This window comes from Diabrotica virgifera, chromosome 9 (genome assembly GCF_917563875.1).
Source record: "Diabrotica virgifera virgifera chromosome 9, PGI_DIABVI_V3a".
Lineage (NCBI taxonomy): Eukaryota > Metazoa > Arthropoda > Insecta > Coleoptera > Chrysomelidae > Diabrotica > Diabrotica virgifera.
The window spans coordinates 131,737,138-131,762,295 of NC_065451.1; the positions used below are offsets into that span (position 1 = coordinate 131,737,138).

The window sequence follows — 25,158 nt, forward strand, 5'->3', positions numbered from 1 at the left end:
TCCGCCTATCGTGAGTCCCAAGTGACCAATATTCTTGAAATATTGTCTGCCTTACATCAAAGGTAAAGAAATCTGCACATTTCGATCTACATGGTTTCAATGTCTCTTTTACCATTCTTTGAGCTACATGCTTTCCTGTTACAGTAACATAACTGTCTCCACGATTTTTTTTTATCTGTTCTTTCTTTTCGAACAACTCGAACCCAAGGTCCCACTCCTCTTTTTCGTTTTTTAATATTTGTACTTGTATCACGAGGTTCTGCTACATCTGTCTGGTCTACTAAATTATTAGTTACTAATTCATCTTCTGCTACATCTGTCCGGTCTACTAAATTATTAGTTACTAATTCATCTTCTGCTACATCTGTCCGGTCTACTAAATTATTAGTTACTAATTCATCTTCTGCTACATCTGTCTGGTCTAGTAAATTATTAGTTACTAATTAATCTTCTGCTACATCTGTCTGGTCTACTAAATTATTAGTTACTAATTCATCTTCTGCTACATCTGTCTGGTCTACTAAATTATTAGTTACTAATTCACCTTCTGCTACATCTGTCCGGTCTACTAAATTGTTAGTTACTAATTCATCTTCTGCTACATCTGTCTGGTCTACTAAATTATTAGTTACTAATTCGCCTTCAGGTAAAATATAAACGTCCAGACTAGCAATATCAATCACTTCTGTTATTTTTTCCTCAAGTTGTGAATACACAATGTTTCCTAAAATATTTAAAAATGCTGCAAAAATTACTCCAAAGAATTTGTAAAATAATCATACCTTTTGAAATGTCAGTTTGGCAATTACTAGAAGATTCCTCAGCAGGAAGGGTACCCATGTCAACAAATATTATTCCTGTTGCTTCTAATTTCTCCACTTGTGGATTGACAATGTTTTCTAAAATATTTACATGATTAGTATTTGCAATTTTATACCTCGTATACGTTGTACAATAATAGTCATGCATACCTTTTGAGCTTTCAATGTGGTCGACAGAAGCAGTGATACATGCTAAATGTGCTCTATCAATATCAATAAGTACTTCAGTTGCTGTTGTTTCAAGTTGTGTCTCTATATTATTTTCTTCTAGAATATTAAAAAAATATTATTAGTATTTAAAATCGCCTCTTAATAGCCTAATAATACCTGTTGAAATAGCTGCATAGTTGGTCATCGAATTATTACATGGCTGAGAATCATCGTTATTTTCAGCAACGGCTTGATCTGAAAGGAATATTATTCTTATGTTATTTTGCTGTCACAATAAAACTTACGAAGTAGATGCAAAACAATAATCTTTAGTTTATGCCAAACAAATTTTAAAGGAAATATTTCAATACTTACCCCTTAAACTACTATGATGTACGAGTGCCATTATCTTTTCAACTCTTTTCATTTTGATAGTAATTTTTAAAAATATATACTATTAATAAACTGAAACTGTCCTATTGTTCAAATAAACTATTTAGGCTGTTAAAAACAGGTTTAACACAATAATACAAAATGCCAAGTTAAACACTTACACAGCACACAGTCGACTGTAGTATAAATACTAAGGAATGTTTATGAGTAATTTGACACATAAGTATGCATCAGATACAAAATATTTGCGGATTTTGCCAATACAACTAAAATAAAAAAGTGCTGTGCTAGAAAATAGATAACTATTTTGTAAGGAATTAAAATATATCTAATGTCCCTATTATTATTTATTATTAGCCAAAACTTTTATTTTTAGGCTTTTTGTATACTTAATATTTTTTTAAAAACATTTACCTATTGATTAAATGACAGACAATAAATTTATGTTATGTTAAACAAGGCTTATGTCAAGACACATGCCTTCTAGATCATATGCCTTCGAGATCATTAAGATCAGCAAGGCTTATGTCAAGACATATGCCTTCTAGATCATATGCCTTCTAGATCATTAAGATCAGCAAGGCTTATGTCAAGACATATGCCTTTTAGATCATATGCCTTCTAGATCATTAAGATCAGCAAGGCTTATGTCAAGACATATGCCTTCTAGATCATAGCAGTTATTCGCCAATATATGGTACAAGAGACATAAATTGACTTAAGTCTTATTGCCATACCATATTGAACAATCATGTTTGTGACTTTTATATCACGGTGAATAACTTTGAATTATAATGTGGTAGACTTAAACCGTTTGTACCAATAAAAAGAGCTGATTTTTTTGGTCCAGAAGGCATCAAAACATTTTTTTGGGAAATTCTGACTTAAGCCCTTTTTCCCAAACACCAGAGATATTATATGTATATAGAAATAAACGTATGTCATTGTATCAATGCAATATCAGACCTAGGTATCGTAAAAGCTAAATATAACATAAAAACAAAGAAACAGCAATAGATTACTGTATCTAGGGAGAGAGAAGCGATTAATACTATAGTATAACAAACAGCCAGCGTGTTTCTGTGTCTTATTATTTCTGTTTATTACGGTTGAAAATTTAGTAGTAACGTTTGTTGAGTTTTGGTTGTTTATAACCGATTATTTTGTCCTTGTAGAATGTATAATTTGTATGTTTGGATGTATATGCTTTTTGTGTGAGTCAGTGAGAGAAGATTTTTGTTGTAGAGTTTTATGTTTTTGAAGGCCTTGTTAGCAAATCAACAACGTTAATTCTTTTGTCAATAAAGAAATTTTGAGAAAGGACTTGAAGCCTGGCCGGCGATTAGAATTCTCAGTTTTTAATTGAAAATGGTAGTTTTTCGATCCTTTGATGGGATGTGCTGAGAATTCTTCTGTTGAGGTTTCCGTTTGTGTGCTGGAAATTTGGGGCACGATAAGAATTTTTGGGAAAACCCTCAAATATTAATTTAATGTATTAATGGCCAGGCTGAGAATTGTTTAATGGACCCTTTTGCATGTTAAAGGTAAGCTGAAGTCATTTTTGTTCAGTTTATTGGTTCTCAGTTTTAAGAAGTTAGTTCAGTTATTTTTATTGTTTTTTTCTTTTGCTAGGGTGTTCCGGTAGTACAGTAAATGTATGTGTTTTTCGATTCTGGGGCTTTGAAGAAGTGGCAATAGAAGTACATTTATTTAGTAGATTAGAAATAATACATTTGGCAGATTTATTTAGAAGTTCTATATTTGACGTTTAACCATTTGACATTGTGACGGTAACAGATTTTATTTTATTTTCTGGGAGAAGACAAGAATAACCAAGGGACAATTTAGGTTGGATTAAATGGGTTTAAAAAGGGGACTAAAATACAAAGATTTTATATTTATGTGAAGGAAACAGCTGGTTCTGGTTTATTTTTTTTTGTTAAATTAATTACTTTTATTCTTATAAACTGTTGAAATCAAAATTAATATTTGTATGTAAAAAAGGGATTTAAATTTATGTTGACATTACATTCTCTATAGTTATCTAGTGTTTTATTTGAACTGTCATGTCTCATGCTCACTCTAAATCTAACCAACTAATTAAAAAATAATAATTCCGACTGAGAAATATCTGTGGTACATTTTTGGCGGCCAACTTAAGGGGCTTTTCAACCACCCGAGATTTTTATTTTTTTTAGATAGTTCAAGTAAGACATAGGTTACGTAGAGTTACAGGAGTTGAAAATTAATAATCAAAAGTTAAATGTACTTTTATTTAAAGTGAGGGAGAGGTTTTCTTGTCTTATGTTTTTTGTGTATTTTAATTTCTCTAAAAAAATGTCGCTTAAACTTGATGTTGACCGTTTGGTCAAAGACGAACTTGAAGTTGAGTTGCAAATGAGAGGTATTGTTTTGACTAATTGTAAGGTAGAAGAGTTAAAGAGTACTTTGCGTAGTTGCCTAGTTTTAGAAAAATCTGGCAAAATCCCTAACTTTGATTTACCTCCTGATATTCCTGCTGAGTTGACAAGTTGTGAAAATAAATTAAAGGAGATTCAGGATATTGTTAATGTTTTTACAGGTACTGCAAACCAAGTAAGAAGAATTGAGACTAAGTTTGCACATCTTTCTGGTAGATTAAACCGTATTCACAGTACAGACACTGATGAAATGTCAAAGCGTTCTGCATTGTTAAAGAAATTGATGGATTTGATAGGTGGATATACCACTAAGTCTAATGTTTTGAAACCTAGTAATGTTGTTTCTGTAGAGATGCCTACTGATCCTAATTTTTATCATCATATTGATTTATCAGGTCTTAATTTAAATGATCCTAATGGTAATTCTACCCCTACTCGAAATATTAGTGCACCGAATGTGAGTAACCAAACAAAGCAAACTTCGAATTCAACAGTTAATCCCATTGTTTCCTTGTCATCTAATAATTTTCCTTCAGAACCTGTATATAAGTGGGGAATTAAGTATTCTGGTAAACCGCAAAACTTTTCTGTTTTTCTTGAAGAAGTTGAGGAGTATTGTAGGTCACATAATGTAAATAAAATTCAGTTATTTTCTTGTGCTAGAGATTTATTTACTGGTAACGCTTTAGGTTTTTATAAATTGTATAGGAACTATGCTAGCAACTGGGATAGTTTAGTGAGCTTAATGAAGGAAGAATTTACCCTTTCTGCAGATGAGATCTGGCAGGATATTCTTCATACTACTCAGGAATCTAACGAATCTATTTGTATGTTTGTTGCCAAGATGACCAGTAAGTTCGAACAAATGCCAACACCAGTTCCGGACAGTTTAAAAATGCAGGTGTTACTTAAAAACATTTTACCTTTTTATCAGGAAAGATTAACTTTAGTCGAAGTAAAGACTCCTTTTGATTTAATTGACTTGTGTCGAAAAATTGAGCAAACTCGAATTAATATTGAGTCGTTTAAGCCTTCTTCTATTGGTAGAGCGAATCCTTCTCGTCATCACGTTATACAAGAAGTAAAGGCGTTCGTACCTAAATGCTGGCGCTGTAATGAGTATGGTCACGTGGTTAAGGACTGTAAGAGGCCAAAACGTGTGTTTAGATGCTTTGGTTGTAACAAGGAAGGTTTTACTAAAAGTAATTGTCACAGAATCGTAGCAATATTTCTAGGACTGGAAACAATTCTGAAGATAATTCGGGAAACGACCACCGGAGATAGTGGACGACCGGGCTATTTCGAATCGGAACAGACAGTTAACGGTCGATAAGGAAGAAGGTAGTGATAATTTTGATTCATTTAAGTTAGTTTTAGATTATATTTTAGCACAGAGCAACGAAAGTGAATGTCCTTATGTAGAAGTTGATATCTTAGGTAAGACAGTATTCGGTTTATTGGAAAGTTTTTATAATTTAATAAATTATTTTATAATTTTTATAAATATGCCTACATGGGAGATTCTACGTAGTTTAGGTGTACATTTTAAAACTGTTCCAGATGGGTCTTGCAGAGTTGCAGATGGTAGTCAGAGTCCTTTATTAGGTGTAGCTTCGGTGCCTATAAAACTTCGTGATGTTGTTAAAGTAATTGATATTTTCGTTTGGCCACAATGTAGACACTCTGTAGTACTCGGTGTAGATTTCTGGGTGCGAATGGGTATTGTACCAGATTTACGAAAAGGAGAGTGGTTTTTCTCTTCGGAAGTTATGAGTGTTTCAGTGGTTAATTCGATACAATCTGAATCTGAACTTCTACCAGAGCAACGCAAACAGCTTAACGAACTCGTTGATTCTTATTTTTCTAGTATCGATCCAGACAAATTAACTTGTACTAATGTAGTTCAACACAAAAATGTAGTTAGTCAACAAGAACCAATCAAGCAGAGGTTTTATCCGGTGTCACCAATTAAGCAGGATATGATCAACAAGGAGCTGGACAAAATGCTGAAGCTTGGTGTTGTCGAACAGTCACACAGCGGATGGTCTTCACCAGTGTTGCTGGTACCTAAAAAGAATGGGGAATGTCGTTTTTGCGTTAATTTTAGGAAAGTAAATCGTGTTATTGAGCGTGATGCTTATCCTTTACCCTATATAAATAGCATTTTAAGTAAGTTAGGTGGAGCTAGGTATTTGTCAACAATGGACATTAAGAGTGCCTATTGGCAGGTGGGTCTTACTGAAGAGAGCAAGCAGTACACGGCGTTTACTGTGCCAGGGCGTGGACTTTTCCATTATTGTCGTATGCCTTTCGGACTACACAACGCTCCAGCTACGTTTCAAAGGTTAGTAGATAATTTATTAGGTCCTGAACTCTCTGAGTATGTTTTTGTGTACTTAGATGATATATGTCTGGCTACGTCAACTTACGATAAACATGTCGAAGTCTTGACAGAAATCTTTGCCAGATTGAAAAAAGCCAATTTGACCCTTAATAAAGAAAAATGTTCTTTCTGTGTGTCAGAACTTGAATATTTGGGTTATGTTGTTAACTCTAGTGGTCTGTCTGTAGATCCAGCAAAAGTAGAGGCCATTGTGAATCTTCCACGACCTACCAGTGTCATTGAAGTCAGAAGAGTCCTTGGAGTTATAGGATGGTATCGTAAGTTTATAAATGGTTATTCAGATCTTATTTCACCTTTGTGTAGATTATTACAAAAGAACAAGAAGTTCGTTTGGGACAAAGCTTGTGAGGAAGCTTTTCAAAGTATTAAAGATGCTCTTGTCTCAGCACCTATTTTGTCTAGTCCTAATTTCGACAAACCTTTCTACGTACAAACTGATGCGTCAGCGTATGGTCTTGGAGCTGTCCTTACTCAAAAGTATGATGAAACTGAACATGTAATTTGTTATTTGTGTAGAATTCTAAATAGAGCCGAGAGGAACTATAGCAGTGTTGAGCGTGAATGCCTCTGTGTTTTGTGGGCGTGTGAAACTTTACGAGCTTATCTAGATGGCTATAAGTTCTATGTAATCACTGATTGCTACTCGTTGTTATGGTTGGACAATTTGAAGGACCCTCAAGGACGACTTGGTAGATGGGCCTTACGTTTGCAACAGTTTGACTATGAAGTACTGCATCGCAAAGGTAAGGATCACATAGTTCCTGACACCCTTTCGCGAGCTTTAGAACTACCTGTTGATAGTGTACATATGATAAATTCTGTAGAAATAAGTAATGTTCAAGCAATAAATCCCAAATGTGACGAATATGATTTTTTTTCTACCAGTGATAAATGGTATAAGAAAATGTGCAATAATGTAAATAAAAATCCTTTAAAATTTGTCAGATGGAGACTTGCAAATAATAAGTTGTATAAATATATTGATCAAGATTTTCCGAGTTTAAGTGATGATTGTGAATATTGGAAACTTGCTGTTCCAAAAGATTTTCGAGATAAGATACTTCAGAGGTGTCATGATTCTTGTGTTTCAGGTCATTTAGGTATCTACAAAACATTTTATCGTGTATCTCGCCTTTTCTATTGGCCTTTTATGAAAATGGACATTACCAAATATATAAGGAAATGTGAGGTTTGTTTAAGGACAAAGCCTGAACAGAAAAGTCCTGCAGGACATATGGGACAGGCTGTCGAACCCACAAAGCATTGGGAGATCATCAGTATAGACTTATTTGGACCATTGCCCAGAAGTGCAACTGGTAATACTTGGATTTTGGCAGTTACTGATAAGTTCAGTAAATTTCCTCTTTTATTCCCTCTGAGAAAGGCAACTGCCACTTCTATAAGTAAAATTTTAAAAGAAAATGTATTTCTTTTGTTTGGTATTCCCAGAGTCTTAAAATGTGATAATGGAAGTCAGTTCAAAGGTAATATTCTAAGATCTTTTTGTCAAGAGTTTGGAATCAGATTTCTTTTTACTCCAAATTTTAGCCCTCATCCAAACCCTACTGAACGAATTAATCGTATCATGAAAACCATCTTGATGGCTTATGTTAAAAGATAATCACAGGTTGTGGGATGTTAATTTACCTGAACTAGGTTGTGCTATTAGAACTGCCAAACATGAGGTGACAGGTCAAACACCATATTTCATTAATTTTTGTTGTGAGATGATGACTCATGGAAGTGAATATCATCTAAAAATAGGGAATAAAGAAAATAAACAACCTGTTTATGATCGTTCTAAAAATATGAATAAGTTGAGAGACTGGGTTAAGAAGCGGATTGATAAAGCTTCAGATAACACCAGAGAGATATAATTTAAGAAGAAGAGATGTTCATTTTAAGGAAGATGATTTAGTTTGGTAAAAGAACTATGTTCTTTCTGACAAAGCTAATTATTTTACATCTAAGTTTGCTGATAGATTTATTGGACCTTTTAGAGTAAAGCGTAAGGTTGGTTATTGTACATATGAATTAGTAAATGATAATGGTAAGTCTATTGGTCACTGGCATGTGAAAGACTTGAAACCTCACCCACAGAACTCTGATAGCCACGTTGAATCGGATTCTGATGTAGATAGTGTAACATAGTATATACAGGGTGTCCCGGAAAATAGTGCGTTCCTTAAAGGTATGGGCTGAGCGGACCATTTAAAACAAAAAAGTCTTATAATATTTTTCTGTAAGGTCAACCGTTTTCAACAAAAAAAATTATTAATTTTAATCCATTTTATTATTATCTACAGAAAATCAAATACTGCCGGCAACCTTGCTTTCCTTGTTATCAATACCAATTTATAAAGCTTACTGTGAATCAACTACATATCATGATTCATCGATCATTAGGCATAATATTATGGTATTGGCACTGATAACAATGAAATAAAAAAGCATTTGTTTTTAAAATATCTAATAAATAAGGTTTGTATACTGTTTTGCACGAATACATGCGTTTATTCGACGAATCCAATTATTCTTAATATCATATGTATGTAGATTTTGTCGGATTGTTTCACCAGCATCAAAAATTCGTTGTCGCAATTGATCTTCTGTTTCAATTTCCTCTTGATTGTCGTATACTAATGATTTAAGATGTCCCCAAAAATAGAAATCGATAACATTACATTCCGGCGTTCTGGGTGGTCACAGAACGTGTCCATTTCTACATATCCAACGACGAGGATATGTGATGTCGAGGAAATTTTTAATATCTCTCGTAAAATGTGGTGGGGCTCCGTCATGAAGAAACCACATTTCACATCGTATTTGTAAAGGTACGTCTTCCAACGTCTCTTAAGCTGGCAGAGCAAGGTCAGCAGAATCGAAAAATTTTTTGTGCAAAATTTAAGGCTAATTAAAGGCTAATTAAATGCCCTAATTAAAAATTTAGGGCTCAATTAGTTTGCCGTAAAATGAATGTTCTGCTAGCTTAAGTTTAAGTCAGCAGAACAATGCGAAAAACAGTGCTAAAACTATTTAATTCGCAATTCTATTGAGCCCTGAATTAAAGGCTATTTAAAGGCTCTAAGAAAAACCAAAAATGAAATTGATTGAATAAACGATTTTCCGAAAAATTAACCATATCTATAATCAGAAGTTCGAACCAGCAGAGCAATGCAGAAAAAGTAATAAAAACTATTTTAATCGAATTTAATCCAACGTCATATTTAAAGGCTATTTAAAGGCTCTAAGAAAAACCGAAAATGAAATTGATTGGAAAAACGATTTTCCGAAAAATTTCCCATTTCTATAATCAGAAGCTCGAACGAGCAGAGCAATACAGAAAAAGTTATAAAAACTATTTAAATCGAAATTTATCCAACGTCATATTTAAAGGCTTTTTAAAGGCTCTAAGAAAAACCGAAAATAAAATTGATTGGAAAAACGATTTTCCGAAAAATTTACCATATCTATAATCAGAAGCTCGAACGAGCAGAGCAATGCAGAAAAGGAAATAAAAACTATTTTAAACGAAATGTATCCAACGTCATATTTAAAGGCTCTTTAAAGGCTCTAAGATAAACCGAAAATGAAATTGATTGGAAAAACGATTTTCCGAAAACTTAACCATTTCTATAATCAGAAGCTCGAACGAGCAGAGCAATGAAGAAAAAGAAATAAAAACTATTTCAATCGAAATTTATCCAACGTCATATTTAAAGGCTCTTTAAAGGCTCTAAGAAAAACCAAAAATTAAATTGATTGGAAAAACGATTTTCCGAAAAATTTACCATATCTATGATCAGAAGTTCGAACCAGCAGAGCAATGCAGAAAAAGTAATAAAAACTATTTGAATCGAATTCAATCCAACGTCATATTTAAAGGCTATTTAAAGGCTCTAAGAATAACCGAAAATGAAATTGATTGGAAAAACGATTTTCCGAAAAATTTACCATTTCTATAATCAGAAGCTCGAACGAGCAGAGCAATACAGAAAAAGTTATAAAAACTATTTAAATCGAAATTTATTCAACGTCATATTTAAAGGCTATTTAAAGGCTCTAAGAAAAACCTATAATGAAATTGATTGGAAAAACGATTTTCCGAAAACTTAACCATTTCTCTAATCAGAAGCTCGAACCAGCAGAGCAATGCAAAAAAAGTAATAAAAACTATTTTAAACGAAATTTATCCAACGTCATATTTGAAGGCTCTTTAAAGGCTCTAAGGAAAACCGAAAATGAAATTGATTGGAAAAACGATTATCCGAAAAATTTAACATTTCTATTATCAGAAGCTCGAACGAGCAGAGCAATACAGAAAAAGTTATAAAAACTATTTTAAACGAAATTTATCCAACGTGATATTTAAAGGCTCTTTAAAGGCTCTAAGGAAAACCGAAAATGAAATTGATTGGAAAAACGATTATCCGAAAAATTTAACATTTCTATTATCAGAAGCTCGAACGAGCAGAGCAATACAGAAAAAGTTATAAAAACTATTTTAAACGAAATTTATCCAACGTGATATTTAAAGGCTCTTTAAAGGCTCTAAGAAAAACCAAAAATGAAATTGATTGGAAGAACGATTTTCCGAAAAATTTACCATATCTATAATCAGAAGTTTGAACCAGCAAAGCAATGCAGAAAAAGTAATAAAAACTATTTTAATCGAATTTAATCCAACGTCATATTTAAAGACTATTTAAAGGCTCTAAGAAAAACCGAAAATGAAATTTATTGGAAAAACGATTGTCCGAAAACTTAACTATTTCTATAATCCGAAGCTCGAACGAGCAGAGCAATGCAGAAAAAGTAATAAAAACTATTTTAAACGAAATTAATCCAACGTCATATTTAAAGGCTCTTTAAAGGCTCTAAGGAAAACCGAAAATGAAATTGATTGGAAAAACGATTTTCCGAAAAATTTACCATTTCTATAATCAGAAGCTCGAACGAGCAGAGCAATACAGAAAAAGTTATAAAAACTATTTAAATCGAAATTTATTCAACGTCATATTTAAAGGTTATTCCAAGGCTCTAAGAAAAACCTATAATGAAATTGATTGGAAAAACGATTTTCCGAAAACTTAACCATTTCTATAATCAGAAGCTCGAACGAGCAGAGCAATGCAGAAAAAGTAATAAAAACTATTTTAAACGAAATTTATCCAACGTGATATTTAAAGGCTCTAAGGAAAACCGAAAATGAAATTGATTGGAAAAACGATTATCCGAAAAATTTAACATTTCTATTATCAGAAGCTCGAACGAGCAGAGCAATACAGAAAAAGTTATAAAAACTATTTAAATCGAAATTCATTCAACGTCATATTTAAAGGTTATTCCAAGGCCCTAAGAAAAACCTATAATGAAATTGATTGGAAAAACGATTTTCCGAAAACTTAACCATTTCTATAATCAGAAGCTCGAACCAGCAGAGCAATGCAGAAAAAGTAATAAAAACTATTTTAAACGAAATTTATCCAACGTCATATTTAAAGGCTCTAAGTAAAACCGAAAATGAAATTGATTTGAAAAACGATTTTCCAAAAAATTTACCATTTCTATAATCAGAAGCTCGAACGAGCAGAGCAATGCAGAAAAAGTAATAAAAACTATTTTAATCGAAATTTATTCAACGTCATATTTAAAGGCTCTTCAAAGGCTTTAAGAAAAAACAAAAAATCAAATTGATTGGAAAAATGTTTTCTGAAAAATTAACCATCTCTATAATTAGAAGCTCGAACCAGCAAAGCAATGCAGAAAAAGTAATAAAAACTATTTCGATTGAAATTTATTTAACGTCATCTTTAAAAGCTATAAGAAAAAACAAAAACGCATTTTATTTAAAAAACTATCTTCGTGGAATTTAACGATTTCTATAATTTGAGGCTCGCGCTAGCAGAACAAGGGATAAAAAGTAACAAAAACAATTTTGATCTAAATTCATTTAACGTAATCTCTGAAAGCTCTCTGAAGGCTATAAGAAAAACTAAAAATGAAATTGATTTGAAAAATTGAAAATTTCTAGAATTAAACCTTTCATTTGTACAGTATAGCAAAAAATGTAACAAAAACTATTTCGATCAAAACGTATTGAACTTCATCTTTAACGGCTTTTTAAGGGTTTGAAAAAAAAAAACGAAATCGATTGAAACAACGATTTTTCGAAAAATTCAAGATTAAAATCTTTGGAGGTTCGATGTAGCAGAGCAATTTAAAAACATTGATTAAAGTTGTTATGATCGAAATTTCTTTATACATTTAGCCCTGCCGTACATAATTCATGTTAGAAAAGTTACTACTTTGTTTTTTTACCATATTATCACTGAATATGTTATTTGAATCTGTGCATGTGCGATCTTCTTGTACGAGGTATATGTTCATTAATTTTTTGATTATTATGTCCTCTGCTAAATATTATTTTTAAATTTAACATTCATCGTCAATTTGTCTTCTGATAAATTAGTTCAATTTTCAATAAAAACAAAACCTTGAAGATTTGTCAAAAGGAATTTTTTATTAGGGCCGGCTTCTTTTTTACAATTTTTTTCTGAATATCAGTAGGCTTGGACGGCACATGAACGATTTCCCCCTTGGCTTTTCCTGGTAGCGTAAATCATCGAATTCGACCAATTTTACTTCTCGCTGCAGGCAAATAGCGGTGTAGTGGCCAAGGAAGGTTTTGTCTTGAGGCAAATTGTCATTTCCTCGCAGCGTCGAAAATGACACTTTAAAATCAATCACACCAGCAAGTTTGTAATGATTTCCGTCGATGCTGAACGATTTTGCAATGGACTGCAATGGAACCTGGGGCATGATGTCAGCATCTCGTACTTCAACGAATATGAAGTTTTTTGTAAAAAAAATTAGTATTATCTTTACGTCTCAAAAGAAGAGTCTGAGACTAACACACTATAAGCTTGTTTCTAATGTGCATTTAATGGCTGTCAAAATTAGCACACTTCTAGTGCGGTAATTATGTATGAATATATGCAATGAGTAACAAATCTGCACACTTAAAATGTGCACATTTTGGCGGCTATTTTTAAGATCAATATGAATAACGCATTTAAATTGTGATAGGCATTTAAATTGTGATAGACCAACAGTTTTCTAGTGAACATGAACCGCAAAAATATACTTTTGACGTTTACAAAATTGTATAAAAGGCTTACAATTCAGGCCAATTGTTAAGCATAACTAGGGGTAACTTTACAACAAAAACAGCACATACAGAAAGTACTATCTATATAGGGTGATTCGACATGACCTGATCACCCGAAAAATTTAGATTCCTTGTGAAATTCTAAGACGATTTTCTATTTGCCAGTTTTCACAAAACTCAAAATCAAATAAGTTATTCAAGTTTTAAATTTAAACAATAAATGCCCTCCCTCGACAAGTGTAGGTAAAAACCACGGACCAAACATTTTGTAAATTTTCTTTATATTTTTCTGAGCCGAAAAGTCCTTTGCCACTTTCCAACGAACTCAAAATCAAAGAAGATATTCTGAGTTTAAAATCTGAGGAATCTGATTGGTTGAAACCTTCAACTGGAATATCTTTTTTGATTTTGAGTTATGTGAAAAGTGGCACAGGACTTTTCGGCTCAGAAAAATATGAAGAAAATTTACGAAAAGTTTGGTCCGTGGTTTTTACCTCCACTTGTCGAGGGAGGGCACTTATTGTTTAAATTCAAAACTTGAATAACTTTTTTGATTTTGAGTTTTGTGAAAAATAGCAAATAGAAAATCGTCTTAGAATTTCACAAGGAATCTAAATTTTTCAGGTGATCAGGTGATGTTGAATCACCTTGTATACATATATAAAAATGGAATGCTGTGTGTCAGACTTTCCATAGCTCAAGAACGGCTGAATGGATTATCCTAATTTTTTTTTATTTTGTTCGTCATGATCTGCATAAGGTTAATAGTATGAAAAGTTTTTAACTTTTTTCGAGTAAGGTTCTGTAATCAGTAGTAGACCAGAACCATGCATACACGCAAAACTTTTTAAAAGGTCCGAAATTCATGAAAATTTGAAAATGTCTGGAGTGGTAAAAATCATCAAAACTTTTTATATGTACTTTCAAAACGTTTAGAATACGCTAAACTCCTAAAATTTGCCAATTTGTTAAAAATCTTAAAATGTTCGAAATTCTTAACTTTCTCATAATTCAAGAAATAAGTACGACTTTTTAAGTTTTAATAATCATAAGAAACATAAATTTTCAGAGTTTTCGAAGCTTTTACAAATCTCTGAAATTTTTGAAAATTCGGAAATTTTTGACATTCCAAAAATTCCGAAATTTCTAGACTTTCGAAAATTACGAAAAATGCTTACAAAAGTTAGTGAATTGTTAAAAATCTTACATTTTTGAAATAATCAATTTTCTCAAAGTTTGAGAAATTCGTAAAATTTTCGAAATTTCAATATCATAAATATTATACATTTTCATAATTTCTAGACTTCTAAGATCTCGAAAATGTACGGAGATTTATAAATTTTTGAAATTCAACAATTTTTTTAAATTTTCTAAACTTTCAAAATGTTTGAAATAGTCGGTACGAACCTTTACATTTTGAAAAATTGTTAAAAATCTTACGATGTTCAAAATTATTGACTCTTTAAAATTTTCAAATTTTCAATAACCATTAATGTAACTTTTCAGAATTCTCAAAAATTATACGAATCTCTAAAATTTATGACAATTTTGAAATTCTCAAAAATCCAAAATTTTCATAATACTTTCATTTAACTTCGAAAATGTTTAACATTGTTGAAAATTCCACAATACCTATTCAAAATTTAAAGAATTGGTAAAATTATCGTAATTTTGAAAACTAAAAGAACTTTTAGAATTTTTTCGATACTCTGCAATTTCCAAAGCATGAATGATTGAATGCAACAATTTATACACTTCAGACCAGTCTTGCTGATGAATGAAACAAAAAGGTTCAAAAAATAAATTCTTCTATTTAAAACTATCTATAATAAACTAATTATTAATCAGCAGAAGAACGTCTACTGGGTCCGCTAGCTGCGGATAAAATTTACAGTTAACAACTGTAAAAATGTTTTGCTCTGCATTAAATTTAGTGTGCAAAAAATTGAGTTTTTTAGACTTTCTAATGATATCAAAACGTTGATCAAAGTAAATTAAGAGAGAGGAGTTTGAAGGATAGAAGGGAGTGGGAAAATTAGATTTTTATGAATAAAATTTGGACATTGGAAACTTACCAGTTTTTTCCGTGACTGTTGAGACCACTGAAGGACAACTGGCACATGGACGGTCGGGTAGGATTAGACTGGTTTCGATGGCAAGTTCAAAATTTGTTTTCATTTCGTGGTATTCCACCACGATTGCAGGCCGCTTTTTCGATAATGAGCTGCATCCCATCTTGCACGCCGTAGTCTCCTCGCAGCTTGGGTCGTTGCGGAACATATGCAGGACAGCATGAGGAATCGTGATCCCACAATTTAATGTTGTGCAGTTATTCGTTGTTTTTATTCTGGTCTTCTCCTTTCCCAAAACCTCGTAGAGAAGATTCGTCCGAAGACGATACGGTTGAGGTCCGTCCAGGCCTTTGGTAGCGATCCGGGAAATTAGTTGCAAAAATGGATTGCTGGATGCCTCGATGATTTTCATAAGGGGCGGATGTTCCGTTGCTGCACAAAGAATCACTTGCAAAAGTGAGTCGAAGGCGCAAGTATTCGTAACGTTCCTCGTATGCGTTTTTGTTGAAACTGAGCCGCATTACAGTGAGCCATTCTTCATTATCGGATATTTGACATTTTTTGGGAAATAGAGGGCGTTGAACATATGTTGTTTATTACCGAGGTAGCAGCTCTCTTTTTTCTTTGATTTTTCGGTTTTATGTATTAGCCCTTTCCAATTTTCTTCATGACGCAAAGACAAAATATGTGGAGCTGCTTTTGATTTATTACATTCTATACAAAGGCGTTTTTCTCCGTAACCTTCTTCTTGATCGGGTAAAGATATCGAGCATCCCTCAAAAATATGAATCGCCTTGTCGCAAACCACACATCGATGTGCACCTGTTGGATTATCTCCTCTTTGACATGCTATACAAGTTTTGTCGATTTGGGAGGTTTCCGTGTTGCCATGTTGCTCATCTTCTTCCTGATTAAGTTCATCTTCTTCGTGGTTTTGACCATGTTGACGTGATGGTGACCATTCCATTGCTTCATTGAACAATGACTCTTCAACTGATCCATTGTCATCTTCTTCCCAAGCATCGTCTTCAACAGATGGGTCGGTGTCATTTGAGATGATCCTTTCTTCGTTTGCTGTATTCCGCTTCTCTGATGAATCTGCGTCAATGAGTTTCATATGGCCATCCAAAACTTTCAAGTGGCTTTCCAGGAACCTGTCAACTCTGGTTCGACCAATCTCATTTTTCAGTATAATGTTTTTGATTTTGTTAAATTCTCCCTCCACCGAAGCGCTGGATGCTGGCACTCGACCAAATCCAAATTGGTCTCGGTAGACGCAGGACCACATAGGCAATTGCTTGACATTTGACAGAAGACGCTCAGCGAAACGAGGGCAGTAATAGGCGTTCGCATCATCACCAGTTTCGAAAAGCTCTTCGACTTCTGCTTTCAAATTAGCAGCCCACGTAGACCATTCGCTCTCATCATCTTCGCCATCCTCATTCAAGGTTGCTTGGTCCTCCTCCTCCACGTCTTCGCACAGGTGATTTTCGGCCTCATGGACAAATTCATTTGAGCTTGACTCCAAGGTGATTAGTTTTTGGAGTTTTGATTTTTGAAGACTGCATAGAGTTTCCTTGCCATCACAGTTTGTTCCAGCAGTTTCATTGAAGGCCACTATCAAAACTGATTTTAAAATGTCTCTCGCTTGAGTCAAAGTGCGTGACAATATTAGGGCACCAAGAACACCCAAGTAAAACTTTTTCGTAAGGCGCGTCAAATTTTTCAGCAAATCTGCATATGTCTTTAAAAAATGGGCCACATCGATTCGAACGTAGCAGATTGGAGTTTTTCCCGTAAAAAAAGAGTCGCAGTATTTTTCGATGGTTATGTGACCCGTGAAAGCTCTGACGATTGCGGTTAGAAGAGCTCTGGCCGAATCACAAACAGTTTCCTGCGGTGGTGGTATACCTGACCGTACCCACTGAATAAACCAGTTCAGGATGGTACCAGTGTCGTGGGCCTCCGAGAGCATTTGGCTGATGGAGCATTGGCCGCCGAGAAAGTTGATTACAGCCAGGTAGAGAAAAATATGCTGGCTGAGAGATCCATCGCTTCTTTTCAATTTGGAAACCATCTTCCCCGATGCGTCGATGAATAAGCACGGCATTTCGGATCGCGCATACTTCGAATAGACTAATTTTTGTGTATTTGTCCAATAGATCACAAAAAAAGGGTCGTACCCAATGTTTTTAATGGCGATCCTTTCTTCGGTTTCACCAGTCTTCTTTAGCTTCGCAATGGCGACGATGGGATCCTTGTCCAACGATAATGACTTCAGATATTCGTGCTTGGCGATATTCAGAACCGAAGCTTTCGGCAAAGTAGACGGCTCCGGATCTCCTGGTGACATCATTGTGTTTGCCTTATCGATGCGGTAACGAAGGGCTGATTGTTGTAATAAACTTTTCGCTACTTCCCGGCGAAATGGCTGTCGCAACATCCGCTTCCCACACACTCCTTTTTTTCGACGAATCTCGCAATGGAAATCAATGCAGTGGTCGAGTCTGTCGATTTTCGCTTTTAACGTTGTGCCACATTTACATTTTCCTGAAAAGATAAAATTTACAAAGTCGCATCTACCTAATAGTATATTTCGAACCGAGGACAGAAATTTTTTATTTACGAGTGTGAGGTTTGTAGACCGAGGCGAAGCCGAGGTCCTAGTTACGAACGATATTTTTTATCGTAGCGGCCGTAAAAGTCAATTCTCGTCCGCGAAGCGGCCGAAAAAGTAGACTTTTACGGCCGCTATGATAAAAAAATGTTTTTTTATCATTATTATGGTATATAGATGAATATCCGGAAGTTCAGCGTACCTAGTCACGTATTTCACTGCAATTTGTATTATTATTATTATTGTTATTATTATTATTTGTATTTATTTATAAATTATTTGTATTGAATTATAAATTATTAATACATAATTTTTTGTTTCACACAAAAAACTGTTTTACTGAATTTTTACTTTTGTAAATTACAGAAAACAACCTTCAGGAGACATGGCATGAAATTTCTTCACAAATCGCGATACTTATTACATTTTTTTTGTAATTTTTGCATTAGATCAATTTTTACGTAATTTTCCGTATTCCTAAGGTACCTTTACATATTTATTTTGCATAATTTTCTGTGTTTGGGAGAATGAAAATTTGCTACGGAAATTCTAAAGCTAGAATCGCAGGCCGACGATACTGAAGGATTCGATTTGATAGAGGGTTTACCCGGAAAAATTTGGGATCTATCCTAGACCCTCTTCGTTTCCGGCGGGCGTGTATAATACCTTTATTCTATGGCTCGATATGAATAGAGTGGATGGAGCGTCACTCCGAGAAAAAAAGGGTCTTAATAATCATAACTAATGATAAAATCGAATTTTATCATTTTATTAAGTTTGAAAAATGATCCAGACCTTTTCAGACTTTTTAATCATCTCGTTTTTTGACTCTAGCAGTGAATATCATTTTGTTGACTGTTGACTTAGAAATATGTACCTAGCATATGTATGTATAAGTAAATAATAGGGGAAAGTCGGGTGGAGTAGGAAGTGTTTTTATCAATCTACATAAAATGCATAAAAAAATTTTTCTAAATTATTTTCAAGTCGTATCGTAAGGAGAAATTCCTCAGCTTTCACGTTGTGGAAAGCATTCATTGAGAAAATAATTCTGCTCTGCGTCAGCAATCACACAAAAAATTGGTGCCATAAAAAATTTTTTGAAACTTTAAAATGTTAGATTTTTTTTTGCCACTCACAAAGTAAAAAATGAGTCTCCAGGCACTTGTGACTTAAAAAACTTGCCAATGTCGAAACAACCACACCATAGTAAGCCATTTTGAAAAATGTCAAATACCAAAAAAAAAATTAACATTTCCCTTTCCAAACGAATTTCCCCTAATATTCTATAATTTTTCATCGTAAAATCATCTTTTTGAAAATTTTACTTACTATATTCTCATGAAATTATAAACTTACCATAAATAGATCCAGAAGTCAGGTCATCTGTGAGATGGTGGTATTTGAATTGGAATCCACACTTCATTTTCGCTTTGTTCCATAATAGCTCCGAAATTTCCTTCTGCCATATCCCTGGTTTGAATTTCTTCACGCGGCGACCTTGGTAATTTTTGGTCTCAACGATATTTTCGAAACTTCGTCGACTCATTGATAATGTCATATTTTCAACGTCTGGCTCATGATCCGTTTCCATCGTTGAATCGAATAACGAGATGTCATTTTCATGTTCCTCGTTTGACTTATTCTTCAACGTCACTGTTTTCGTTTTAACTGGCCGATCATTCAAGAGGTCTCGTACACCATGTTTGTTGTCACATACGAAAGAGTAGAGAGAAGAAGCTGATTTTTTCTCAAATAAATCTTTGGAGATCTTTTCCCACACTGGATTTTTCTTTGACAAAATCTTGTCACCGGGCAGCACAATTTGATTTTTGTATTCAAGCACATGTTTCACAACGATATCAGGTTCTACTTTTGGAAGCCTTCCGCGGCCAGACATGATTCCGCGGTTGAACAATGATTCACGTGAAATATTTTGAACTTGCACTTTAGAGACACGTTTGCAATAAGAAGATACTATGGCAGAAGTCAGCGGCTTGAAGGAAAACTCGAGACTGATTTCTTTTTTTCATTACAAAAACCTATCTATTGAAATTTTCTAGAAGAATCACCTGATAACTTGAAGCGTGAAAATCGTATTCCAGCTCCTCAAAGGAAATTCTGTCTAGAAATTTCTTACCTAAAAAACCGAACGATACGTAACTATGTTTTTCTTAGAGCCTTTAAATAGCCCTAAACGGGGCTGCTCATAAATGACGTCACGTTCATATTTTATGAATATAGCCAGGGGCGGCTCTAGCTCACCTGCCGCCGGGGTGCAAACTCTTGTGTGCCGCCCCTTCTGGGCGATAAGTTGAAGGAGGTTACAGCCTAGAAAATAAGACTTATTTCCTATATACCGTGAAGAAGGTGAACGACATAAGGGAAGCTAGATAGGTAGAGAACTATTCTTAAAATAAACCAAACAATTTTATTTATTTAGTTATATCACAATTTAATAACATCAGATATATATTTAATTAAATGAAAAGTAAGTCACATATGTATATACATATTATGTACCAGATGTAAAAACAAATTATAAAAAATTACGTACTTATACCTATATCCGAATACATACTTATGATAATAATACACATCTTGAAATAGGTAGGTATTATTTAATGTTTGACCATATTTTTCAAAAGCTAAAATCAATTTTTCTAGATTTTCGGATAGCAAATTCTTTTATAATGTCATTAATATCTATGTCAACATAATTTTCAATGCTTATTATAGCTAGATTTGAAAGCCTTTCTTGTGTCATACTAGACCTTAAATAGTTTTTTATAATCTTTAATTTGGAAAATGATCTTTCACCCTCAGCAACAGTAACCGGTAATGTTAAATAAATACGTAAAGCAATCGACAAATTTGGAAATGTGCTAATCAAGTTATTTTTAAATAAATATCCTAAAACATCAATTGCAGAGGAGGTAGATTTTAAATAGGTCGGTAAAATTTCAATTTCATTCAGCAAATCGACTGCATTTATATCAGAATGCTTAGTTTGAAAATCTGTCAATTTATTTTGCAAATCCGCGCAATACTTTAATTTATCATTTGAATTTAAATTTTTAAAAGCATCAAGGTTGTGTAAAAACGAAAAACAGTTGTTGTGATCACTTAACAATTCGAACCTTTCATCTAATTTAGTTATGGCAGTGTCTAATAAAAAAAAGTAAAAATTTACTTTAAAGTGTAACTCTGGATTTTGTATAGCGTCATCTCTTCCTTCATAATTAAACATAGGTCTTCGTTTTCTAGGTCGTACAGTGCCAACTGCTGGAAAACTAATTTCGCAGTCTAATTCTTCAGCAATAATTTTTGATTCATTAAGCATTTCTTTATAAGCTAAGTCTGTACGACATTCAGTTAAATATTTTTTTACTTCTTCTAACATTTTAGCAGCCTCTGGAAGTATCACAGTAGATTTCTGCATAATTTTGCTTACAGTATTAATTTTTAATAAAATATTATACCAAGTTACCAAGGAACAAACAAATTTGTACTTTATTTTTGAAATCAAAGAATATGCCAAATTTTTTGTGTCGTTATCTTTATTTGAATCACTATAAATAAAGAACAAAGCATCATAAATTTTTTCTAAATTAAAACGAAGGGCTTTCACAGCATCAATGCGGCTTTCCCATCGTGTATCGGAAAGTGATTTTAGAGATAAAGTAGGCAGTTCTTTTTTTAAGACTTGCCAGCGCGATGTTGATGCCGAAAAAAATACATATAATTCTTGGACAATGGCAAAGAAATTTGTAACTTCCAAAGAACATTTTGCAGCATCATTTACAACTAAATTAAGACTATGCGCTGCACATGGTACATAAAATGCTCTAGGATTTATATCCAAAATTTTTTTTTGTAAGCCAATTTTTTTGCCTTTCATATTGGCACCATTGTCGTAGCCTTGGCCGCGCATGTCATTAATATCAATATTTAAGCCTCCCAAAAAATTCAATAAAAACGTCATTAATCCTTGTCCAGTTGTGTCAGTAACAGAGCAAAATCCAAGAAAATGCTCTCTTATCTCAACATTTTTTGTTAAGGGGTTAAGATAAACAAATCTAAAAATTATTGTAATTTGCTCTTCATGACTTATGTCAGTTGTACAATCTAAAATTATAGAATAATATTTACAATGTTTCAGTGTGTTAACAATGGTGTTTTTGATATTTTCTCCTATTACAGTTATCAGTTCATTTTGAATGTTATGACCAAGATAATGAGGCATATTGCGGTGTTCAGCTTTTTCAATGCGATTAATGTGCTCTGCTAAAACATTGTCAAATTTTGAAACACTTTCTATTAGTTTTAAAAAGTTTCCATTATCATTTTGAAATATCTTTTCTGTATGCCCTCTAAAAGCCAAATTTTGTCTAGCCAAAAACTGAATAATGTATATAATTCTTTCAATAACTGCCATCCACCTTTTTTTTCACGGTCCATTTGGGCCTGATTAATCGAATCTACAGTTCTTCCTTTCATTATATTTTGTTTTAAATCAACATATTGTCTCACACTTTGAAAATGTGCTACACTTTTTTCATGTCGTTCTATATTTCTCGATAAATGACGCCAATCTTTGTAACCTATTTTATCATTAATGTAGAAAAATATTGGCTGTGCCGATGCCTGCCCTGGAGGATGACATAAGGGATACGAACGTGATGTTTATAATATAGGAATAAGATGTTTATATTAACAGCATTAACAGCCGATGCCGAAAATGGGTTAAGCTAATTAAGAAGTATCATTAGATTTTGGTATTTCATGATATTCAGATCGTTCGATCGTTGTACCTTTTTGTGTGTTTAATGTGAATAAATGTGTTTAATTCAGAATTTGCCTTCAATTTATTTAACATTAAAAGCATTTATTGCACTGCTAAATAGTTTACAGTAAAAACAAAACACAGAATCACTAGATTTAGAATAAACGAGCCAGTCCCGTATAACCGTTTCATTATTTCCTAGTTTCTTAAGAAAATACGTAGTTGAAAATGATCGATTAGAATCATCTAATGGAAATGTAAAATTTTTTATTTGTACCGGACCTATTTCAAGTAGTGAGAGCTTGACATTATCTGAAATACTTTGTGGCCAAAGGGCAGGATCTGTCAATGAATCAATGATATTCGCATTCATTACTGAACTTGAACTCGAATTATTACTGATATGATCAGAAAATGCAGTAGTTGTTACCGAGGCTGCTGCGGTCGGTGTTAATGTTGCTTCCGATGCTGACGTTGCTGAAATTTCTTCCATCGGAGTATCAGTAGAAGTTTCAGTAACACCCATCATTGTATCTTCAACAGTTTTTTCGAAAACTGGATTCATATCTGAACTTGTTGATGGTCCTGGTTGAACTTTCTGAAGAAACTTGCTTATAGAACTCGTGCATTTTTTCACTTTTTCTTCTTTTTCCAGTTTCCGTTTCCGATATTGGAAACCAGAAAGTTTTTTTCTTCCATCAGCCATCTGCAATAATTTAAAAAAATAAATAAAAATACTACAACCCTCTAGCCAGACGTGAGTTTCATTAATGTACAAAAAGAATTGTTTTACAGTCCTCGTTTAATAGGTAGTAACTTTAATAACATTAAATTCGATTAAAATAGTTTTGATTACTTTTTCTGCATTGCTCTGCTGGTTCGAACTTCTGATTATAGATATGGTTAATTTTTCGGAAAATCGTTTTTTCAATCAATTTCATTTTTGGTTTTTCTTAAAGCCTTTAAATAGCCTTCAAATATGACGTTGGATAAATTTCGATTAAAATAGTTTTTATAACTTTTTCTGCATTGCTCTGCTCGTTCGAGCTTCTGATTATAGAAATGGTTAAGTTTTCGGAAAATCGTTTTTCCAATCAATTTCATTTTCGGTTTTCCTTAGAGCCTTTAAAGAGCCTTCAAATATGACGTTGGATAAATTTCGTTTAAAATAGTCTTTATTACTTTTTTTGCATTGCTCTGCTGGTTCGAGCTTCTGATTAGAGAAATGGTTAAGTTTTCGGAAAATCGTTTTTCCAATCAATTTCATTATAGGTATTTCTTAGAGCCTTAAAAAAGCCTTTAAATATGACGTTGAATAAATTTCGATTTAAATAGTTTTTATAACTTTTTCTGTATTGCTCTGCTCGTTCGAGCTTCTGATTATAGAAATGGTAAATTTTTCGGAAAATCGTTTTTCCAATCAATTTCATTTTCGGTTATTCTTAGAGCCTTTAAATAGCCTTTAAATATGACGTTGGATTGAATTCGATTCAAATAGTTTTTATTACTTTTTCTGTATTGCTCTGCTCGTTCGAGCTTCTGATAATAGAAATGTTAAATTTTTCGGATAATCGTTTTTCCAATCAATTTCATTTTCGGTTTTCCTTAGAGCCTTTAAAGAGCCTTCAAATATGACGTTGGATAAATTTCGTTTAAAATAGTTTTTATTACTTTTTTTGCATTGCTCTGCTGGTTCGGGCTTCTGATTAGAGAAATGGTTAAGTTTTCGGAAAATCGTTTTTCCAATCAATTTCATTATAGGTTTTTCTTAGAGCCTTGGAATAACCTTTAAATATGACGTTGAATAAATTTCGATTTAAATAGTTTTTATAACTTTTTCTGTATTGCTCTGCTCGTTCGAGCTTCTGATTATAGAAATGGTAAATTTTTCGGAAAATCGTTTTTCCAATCAATTTCATTTTCGGTTTTCCTTAGAGCCTTTAAAGAGCCTTTAAATATGACGTTGGATTAATTTCGTTTAAAATAGTTTTTATTACTTTTTCTGCATTGCTCTGCTCGTTCGAGCTTCGGATTATAGAAATGGTTAAGTTTTCGGACAATCGTTTTTCCAATCAATTTCATTTTCGGTTTTTCTTAGAGCCTTTAAATAGTCTTTAAATATGACGTTGGATTAAATTCGATTAAAATAGTTTTTATTACTTTTTCTGCATTGCTTTGCTGGTTCAAACTTCTGATTATAGATATGGTAAATTTTTCGGAAAATCGTTCTTCCAATCAATTTCATTTTTGGTTTTTCTTAGAGCCTTTAAAGAGCCTTTAAATATCACGTTGGATAAATTTCGTTTAAAATAGTTTTTATAACT

The 25,158-nt window shown here is 33.1% G+C and overlaps 1 protein-coding gene across 2 annotated transcripts; it reads right to left on the reverse strand.

Annotated features, from left to right (window-relative positions):
* Positions 1-431: 431 nt before the first annotated feature.
* On the reverse strand, positions 432-1,206 carry LOC126892557 (uncharacterized). 2 transcript variants are annotated; one of them, XM_050662124.1, is made up of 4 exons: positions 1,149-1,206; positions 972-1,088; positions 783-899; positions 432-724 (listed from the first exon to the last, which is right to left on the reverse strand). In XM_050662124.1, exons 1-4 carry the CDS (start codon positions 1,174-1,176, stop codon positions 444-446), a joined length of 543 nt encoding a protein of 180 aa, XP_050518081.1. In that variant the 5' UTR covers positions 1,177-1,206; the 3' UTR covers positions 432-443. The 2 variants fall into 2 exon arrangements, with proteins under 2 accessions (XP_050518081.1, XP_050518080.1); XM_050662123.1 differs by having other exon boundaries at positions 783-1,088.
* Positions 1,207-25,158: the final 23,952 nt, after the last annotated feature.

Coding starts and splice junctions, on each gene's coding strand:
- LOC126892557 (XM_050662123.1), bottom strand. CDS start 1,176: ATGACCAACTATGCAGCTATTTCAACAG. Junction 1,089..1,148: donor CTATGCAGCTATTTCAACAG/GTATTATTAGGC, acceptor TTAATATTCTAG/AAGAAAATAATATAGAGACA. Junction 725..782: donor CCAAACTGACATTTCAAAAG/GTATGATTATTT, acceptor TAAATATTTTAG/GAAACATTGTGTATTCACAA.